This window comes from Psammomys obesus, unplaced genomic scaffold (assembly GCF_907164565.1).
Source record: "Psammomys obesus unplaced genomic scaffold, mPsaObe1.curated_primary_1811, whole genome shotgun sequence".
Lineage (NCBI taxonomy): Eukaryota > Metazoa > Chordata > Mammalia > Rodentia > Muridae > Psammomys > Psammomys obesus.
Window position 1 is genome coordinate 16085918 of NW_026596039.1, and position 8123 is coordinate 16094040.

Genomic DNA, 8123 nt, shown 5'->3' on the forward strand with positions numbered 1-8123 from the left:
CTCAGCTGTCCCCTTGGCCACAAGCTGGCTCTTCCAGGGACCTTTCCTGTTTTGTGCCACTCCCCCTCAATCATGTGTCCCCACACCCATACAGTCTGCTGTCATCTGTCTACCCTGACCCTATACGAAGGAAGCAGGAACCAAGACCACAGTTCCCCTCCCCACGTGCCTTCACCCAGGCCCCGGGGAAAACAGACTCAGTGCACATTTGTGGGGAAAGCCATTCCTTGGAAGGCTTTTGCTTGATGCTCTTTTTTCCTCTAAACTCTAGAAGTCTCTTTCTGCTGGGGATGGCAGCGAAAGGTTTAAGAGAAGTAGCTTAGCCTGAAACCTTACATTGGAGAGCAGTCTATTAGCCAGACAAAACTACTACAATCCTCACCCAACACCCTGAAACCAAAGCTAGCATCCAACACCTAGGACAACGTTTCACCCAGGCTAAGGCTTCAGGGACTGTCTGCAGAGGTTCCACTGGGCATGCTCAGTGCTGACAGACACAGAGAGTGCAGGACACCAAAGTGTTTTATTTCTAGGAATTCACAAATCTGAGGTCAGCACACACCAGTGACACCATGTCATCCAGGGGGTGGGGAGGGTAGTGTCCAGACACAGGGGCAGAGCCCTTTGGACCCACTGCTGATACAGCTTCACATTGGGAAAGTATGGGGTTGGGGTGGGCACAGCCCAGCCTTGGCTTTGGTAAAAGATTGCATAGCTTGTTAAACCCAGTCTCTGTTTTTGGTTTGGTTTGGGGTTTTTTTGCACTTAGCCCTGGGGGACTGGGGTGTCTGCCCAGCAAGTGGCTCATTCAGCCCCATCCCTCCTGCTAGGTTTTCCACCTTCCCCTCCTAGGGGGACAATGCTGTGTGAGATGAGGACTGGGCAAGGGCGTGGCTGAGAGGGTCCACGGGGTACTGAGGGTGGGCCACCGAGGCCCTAGGGAGGGTCCTGCTCTTCACAATCCGTCTGTTGCTCTTTTCCCCCCATTGCTCTGAAGTGTTTTATTTGTTCTTTTTTGCTGAAAGGGCCACAGGAAATGTCCACGGTGAGAATCCCAGAGGCCACTGCTCCTCTCCTGGAGCACTGGAGAAACCATACCTGCACCATACCAGCAGGCCGGAGGATTGCGTTCTAGGCGCCCCCTGCAGCCTTGGCAGTGTCCTCAGATTCGGATGTGGAAAGTGCTGTAGAGACAGAAAGCACAGGGAGGGTTGAGAGGCTGTGGGCTGGGCAGGAGGCTCTGCAGGGGAAAGCTAACCTAACCCTGAAGGGAAGCTGCAGGCGGTGACCACAGGAGACGCAAAGGGGCAGCTGTCCAGTTTCTAGTCCCCCATGCTGAAGGTCTAGACCACTCCTGCCCCCACCCCCACCCTCTACTCCCAATCCCGAGAGTCTTAATGCCTCCTGGGTACCATGGAAGGTCTTGATCCCTCTCATGATAGGAGGTCATGTAAGCGTCCTATCGTGCATCTGGGGAGTTAGGCCTTGACCAGGTACCTCAGGCCTGTATATATCATTGCCCATGGTGGTCCCACGAGACCAGGCAGTCGGCTGTGACCCTAACATTCTGGCCTCTCCCACCCGAGCCCAGCCCCTGTGGCAGCAGCACCTGAGGAAATCAGGGGCCTTGGCGATCATGTCCTCAAAGTCAGCGAAGCCCAGCTTGCCGTCCCCGTCCAGGTCAGCCTCCTCGATGACCTTGTCACACACGAGGACCACCTCGTCCTCATCCAGCTCTGACTTAGTGAGCTTGGCCAGTGTCAGCTCCAGGTCTTCTTTACAGATGAAGTTGTCAGTGTTGAAGTCTGTGAGGTCAAGTGGGATGAGAGGAGATGGTCAAGAGAGGGCTGAGCCCCTCCAGGGGCTTCAGTGGGGAGGGGTCCTTGCCCAGTATGACCCCTTGCTCCCAGCTGGCTGTCCTGATCTCTTTACCAGCCCCTGGAGTCCCCAGAGTATCTCTATGAACCCAGAGGACACTGGGGTCCATGTCCCCACTAACAAAAACCAACAGTTTCGCACCCAAAGCATATCTTAAATACCCACAATTAAACTGACGTTTGGAGAACCCACAAACCCCCCCCCCCACACACACACATACAGTGAGGGCGTCTACTGCTCAAGCAGTTCCAAACATGAGGCTCTCTCTGAGAATTTCCTATGAAAGCCAATTAGCCTTTCTGGCCTCACCCCGCAGTGAGCCAGGGAAGCCAGGACCCAGAAAGACCAAGTGCCTGAGTGCAAGTCAGAGATCCAGTCAGAGATGGGGCAAGGATTCTCACAAGGTCTCCGTGACTCTAAGACCCACACATTCTGAATGGCACCTCGCCTCCTCTGGTAGGCCTGCAGACACACATGGCTGACTCCTATGTCATGTTGTATGCAGTAAGCATGTACAACTTAATCTGTCAATTTAAAAAAACATAGAGGTCAAGTCAGGAGATACGGGATCTCCCTAGAGAGAGGCCAGTGCAGGAAAGGCTTTTGTGCATAAAGTAAGGGGCGCTGATGGGTCTCCTGGGCACTGTCACTATCAGCAGAGCCCGGGCCAGTGGTTCTGTGGGCTGAGCCATGTGCAAGCTCATCGTGATTAACTCCATCACCCTCACTCTCCTGGCAGAGCTGCCGGCTCCGTGCCCTTGGTTCCCGGTGCCCCCAATGCCTTCCCAGCAAATACCCACTTGCCTTCACATTCCTTCAAGCACCCTCTAGCTAGAAGGTCCCTCCAACTAGATGCCTGTTGCCCACTAGGCTGGCATAAATGGCAGTGGTGAGGGCCAAACTTAAACCATGCCTGTACTCCGCAGGTGAAGAGGCGGAGCTGGAGAGGACAAGGACCTCCCTAAGCTCACAACCCTGAACTGCCGCCACTGCCCCTGCCTGTCAAGACCTTCACGTGGGCATGGGTGGGATTTACGTCTCTCCTGAAGGGCCTGCAAGAGGGTCCATAAAAAGACCTGCTCTCTGGCTAGTGGGCTGGAGAGACTCCTGGGCCAATTTAACAGTAAGAAACTGAGACCTCCGCATGTTCTGCACTTTCTTCTTGTCGGAAGACAAGAGCCTTTTTCAGGCGCAGCACTGTGGGGTCCTAGACTGAAGGATAAAGGGTGCGATTTTAGAATCTACACTTATGAAGGGTGGACAGGCAGGGTCTGCTTTCTTATAGGGAAGCATATTGTGCACACCTTGTATCTAAACCAAAGTCCTTTGAAGTAAACACGAAATCACAAAAGTAGCAGACAGCGCTTGATAGGCGCACTGCTTGGACCTCCACCAGCTTCTCAGAGGTACAGGAAGGTTTGTGGTCTTTTCCTCTGGCTCAGTAAAATCAAGGCCCAATGGGTGAGCTGTGTGGAACCCTCCAATTAGCCGCGGGAGAATTGTGCGTACCCAGCGCCCTCTAGTGGCAGGTGGGTCAGCAGGCTGGGGAAATGGAAGGGCCCTACCTTTGGCGTGTGTGTGTGTGTGTGTGGGGGGGGGGGGGACTCTTAGGGATTTCCCTCCCTCCCTGGCTCATCATCATGTCCCAAGAAGTCTCCTGTCTGGCCCCCAGATTTAACCTGACTTTTCTAGTTTACAACTCCAAGTTTCCCAGTGATCTTTCTAGAACACAACTGCCCTTCCCCTGCCTGAAGCCTGCAGTGTCCTGGTTGTGAGCACTCGGCCCAAACTCCTCACAGCCTAGCTGGCTTCTCTGTACCTTCACGGATCCCTCCTCCCACCACATCCCACACCTTCTTTATCTCCAAAAGCCTTGCCACCTACTCTGTCAGGGTGTCTGTCCTCTTGTCCCCCCTGGTCCTCTAGTCCCCGGCCCAGTAGTCCTCACTCTAAACCCCACCAGGCTGGGCGAGTCTCTCTTCCTTTCGGAAGATGTGTCTCAGGCATGCTTTGTGCCCTCAAGGCGGCCATTCTTCAAAGGGTAGCCTTAGCGTACCCAGAAATCACTGGATGGCGCGATGGCTCATATGATGCTCACTTCAGCTCCACAGCTCCGCCCTGCTGCTCACCCTTCCTTACCATAGATCTTGAAGGCATAGTTTGCCTTGAGCTCTCGAGGCGCCGACTCACAGAGCACAGAGAACATGTCCACAAAGTCATTGAAGGTGAGGTTCCCTTCGCCATCCTCAGAGAAAGCTTCCACAATCCTCTCCTTGAAGGGATTCTCCTGAAGATAAACACAGCTATCACTGAGGGTAGGTGAGGCAGGGGCCACCTGCCAGTGTGCGGGCAGCCTGTGACAGCCTGCAAGTGTGGCCTCTGGAGTGAGGCCATGATCACGGCTACTTAACGGGTTGTGGGAGGAGTTGCCAAGTTCGAGTGTGTAAGGCACTGATCCGGGGCCTGGCTCAGCAAACATGCTCTCATGCTGCACAGAATTCCACATGAGCACAGGCTGAGCAGGGCCCGCATGCCAACTGTCTCATGTTTCAGAGGCACAGGAAAAAAAAAAAAAAAAAAAAAAAAAAAAAAAAAAGGCTCCTTCCCCCACCTACTGGGCTGTGTCCGGTGAAAGAAGACAACCGCTCCAGGAAGCCCTCAGGCCAAGCTAATTCAGACTAGACAGGTGAGAAATGGAAGTAAGGTCCCAAGATGTCAGATAATTGGACCAACGCAAGCAGCAAGAGGTGGTTCTGAGGCCTCCAGCCGCAGGGCCCATTTGTTCTCATTTCCAGCACTGCCTCTGCTCCTTCTGGTGATGCTGAATTGTCTAGACCCCACTCTCCTTCCATCACAGATGCTCAGCCTGGATCAGCCCCAGGGGCTGGAGACGAGGTCCCTGCAGTATTTCACATTCTCCATGAAACTCAGCCTGGTCCTCCACTCCATTGAGGACAGGCAGAGCTTTCCAAGGCCAACCCTGTGCTTGTCATCTCTCAGGACAGAGTTGGGATGCAGGCCCATCGAGATGCCCTGGGGCTTTCTTACTCTACTGTAAGCCATTCATGCCAGGCCTGCCGCGTCCCGCAGCACTGTGGGATCGTGCCAATGCTTTCCTATTGTGGGGCTGTCCTTTCTGTAGCCCATCCGAAGGAATCGAGAAGCTGTCAATGTGTTGGTGGCCTCCCTGGGAGCTGGCTGAGCTACCCCACATATCCCACAGCCAAACAGGCACTCTGAAAGATCCCCATGAGGTTCAAGTCCCAAGTGTGCTACTAGAGATGACCAAGAATCCATGACCAGGCATGGTGAAGAGGGGAACGTGGTCTGAAAGAGCAGCGCAGGGGCTGCTGCTACAGCCCAGGCTAGTCCATGGGGACACGCAGGTGGGCACAGGCCAGTGGCTGGGAAGTGGGCAGCTACAAATGCACAGTATACCTACCAAGCCCCATGCCCTCACATAACTCATTTATGCAAAGTGCATATCGGGAAACTGAGGCACAGAGTGCTCCAGTGGTCTCAAGGCAACATATTCACAGTGAGGAGAGGCAGGCTTCAGTCTGGAGCCGGACCTCTTCTCTTTGCCTGGATGTGGATTCCCCAGCAGTGGCCTCTCACATACCCGGAGCTCCGGCATCTGGATGATGAGGCTCATGGGCACGTGGACGATGGGACTCTTCCTGTAGTCCATCGGGACAAGGTTGGGGGCCAGCTCATAGAACCGTGCATGAAGCCTTTGGGAGAAGCAGAGGAAATGCACTAGAGGCTGCCAGCCCCGAGCCCCGTGACCCAGCGCTACCCTGTCTGGGCTTAGGGAAACAGTCCTTATCCGGATCTAGTGAGGGGCCAATAGGAGGCTGAGTGCTCTGTCCACAGAGGGCATAGCCTGGAGGAGACACGAGTTCTGCCCAAATCCCTGTGCTGATGACCCAACTGCCTGGGCCTCCTTGCTTCCAACACACAGACATACATGCAGCGAACCACTGTCCTCCCTAACTTCCTCTCTGTCCCCCAGCTGGGCGACTACCTCCCACCTCCCTCTTTCTCTGTCTCTCTCATCTCCCCCCCCCCCCCGACCTGATTTGGTCTTCTATGCTGTGCTGGCACGAGGGCTCATCAGGTGAAGGTGCTTCCTGTCAACAAACACCCTGAGTTTGATCCCTGAGACCCACATGATGGACGGAGAGAACCAACCCCTGCAGCTGTCCTATAACCTCCACAGGCACTCTCTCCGTCTCTCTGTCTGTCTGTCTCTCTTATACACACACACACACACACACACACACACACACACACACACCACGCAGGCATAAATAAATGTGATTTTTTTTTAATAAAAGGAATTTTGTATGTTCCACCAGGCATTGTGCTTGACACTTGTCACCTTAATGTCCTGCTCACCACTGTGCAGGCGACAGACACATTATGATCCCAGTGGGCAGCTAAGCAAACTGAGGACTGGGAAATTTGTCTGAAGCCCCAGAACTTTAAGGTCCATGGCTGGGACCTGAGAGCGGAAAGTCCAGAGCACAAACACAACCACGCCTTTGCCTGCCACAATCAGGTGGTCCTCCAGAGCTCCACCCCAGCTTCTGTCCTGAAGGCCAGTGGCTAAGGACACTCATCAGCCTTGACATCCCCCAGGAGCCCCTGTGAATGGGTCCTTACAACCTTCCTCCAACTGGGTTCATCAGGACCAAGCCTTCCAACCAAGCTATACCACCCTGGCTGCTGGCTCAGGTCCCCAGCTCCCCTCCCACACTCCTGCTCTGTACTCAGGAGGCTGTGTCCCACCTCGGTAAGCTGCTCAAGGTAGCCTTGAGGTGCTGCTGTATGGGCAGATGCAGGGGCCCTGGCTATGGCCAAGGCAGGCGATTTGCCTAAGGTGAGGCCCCAGACTAGAGCAGACTGGACCATGTATGACCTCACATCCCCTGGGCTGGATCTGCCCATCTACCTCAAAATCAGATCAGAAAAGGCCCTCTAAAGTGATTAAAATGCCCAGGTCCTCCCCTAGGACAGCAAATCCAGTGCTCAGCTGGGTTCCATCTGCCCCTGGTGTCTGGAGGATCATCTGGGTACAAGGTTAGTGACTGAAGCGGCCATCTACCGAGTCCCACATCTCCAGACTAGTCCTGTGTGGACACCCGTGCTCCCTTTAACTGCCAAACACCCCTGAGAAGTATGCATTAGTCTCCGCCGTCCAGATGGGAAAACTGAAGACCAAATTATTAAGTGCCCTGTATAAGGGTAGTGAAGGAGCAGTGAAGATGAGATTTGAACGCAGCATAATTACACGCGCTCGCACTCACACACACACACACACACACACACACACACACACACACACACACGTCGAGCCCCCTGGAAAACACTGCCTCTCCTAGAGCAGAATGTGTCCTGGATAAACAATAAGCTCAAAGCCACGGCTCATGCTCCAGGAACACATCTCCATCAAAGGACTCGAAGCCACAAGGGACAGAGTGGAAGGGGAAAAGCTCCAGATCCTCCCCTTTGTGCGGGAGGGGTCAGCAGACTGCAGGGTGGCCAGATCAAAGCTGGGGCTCTTTAAGAGGACGCTCAGATGTTCTGCTATTTCCTACCCTGAGGAATAGCGCTCTTCTTCTTTTTTTTTTTTTTTTTTTTTTTTTTTTTAATAACAGTCCTTGCACCAAAATTTGTATTTTGCACTTGGTATGCTTTTTGGAGGAGGCAGGGGCTGCCAGGGTCTCCCGTGTAGCCCGGCCTTGCAGACCTCGATCCGGCAGCCTGCAGCCTCCCCATGCTGAGGTTGCCATTCTTGGTTAATTCCTTCACTGGCAACAGGTCCGCTGTGTTTCTGATAGCCTTTTGGACTAGACCTTAACATCTACTCCCCTCCACCTGCGCTAGGGGTGACACTGAGTGTCTCTAGACATTAACATGTGCTCCCAAAGTTGTGGGGGTGGCTACGGCAGGAGCTTCAAGCCAGGCTGAGGTTGGAAAGGCACCTAAGGCACTCACTAGCTAATGGGGGGGCCTTGGGTAAATGGAGTGACTGCAGAGAATAACTTTCAGTCAGACATGGAGACCGGTCTGTCATTCATTTTCCATACTTGTGTGGATTAAATAGGACAGTGTTGATAGAACTGAAGCAGGCTAAGGACAGCTCAGTAAATAAAGTGAGGGAAGGACCTGAGTTCAATCTCCAGAACCTACGAAAGAAAGAAAGAAAGAAAGAAAGAAAGAAAGAAAGAAAGAAAGAA

General features: G+C 53.6%; 1 protein-coding gene across 3 annotated transcripts in view; it reads right to left on the reverse strand.

The window, feature by feature from the left end:
* Positions 1–504: 504 nt before the first annotated feature.
* Cib2 (calcium and integrin binding family member 2) overlaps positions 505–8123 on the reverse strand; it is a 16691-nt gene continuing 9072 nt past the window's right edge. For all 3 annotated transcript variants that reach the window (XM_055622441.1, XM_055622439.1, XM_055622440.1), the window contains 4 exons: positions 5501–5612; positions 4018–4165; positions 1610–1805; positions 505–1184 (listed from right to left, as the gene is read on the reverse strand). In XM_055622441.1, coding sequence (XP_055478416.1) covers positions 1163–1184; positions 1610–1805; positions 4018–4165; positions 5501–5569 — 435 coding nt within the window. In that variant the 5' untranslated portion in view covers positions 5570–5612 and the 3' untranslated portion in view covers positions 505–1162. The remainder of the gene's footprint in view (positions 1185–1609; positions 1806–4017; positions 4166–5500; positions 5613–8123) is intronic.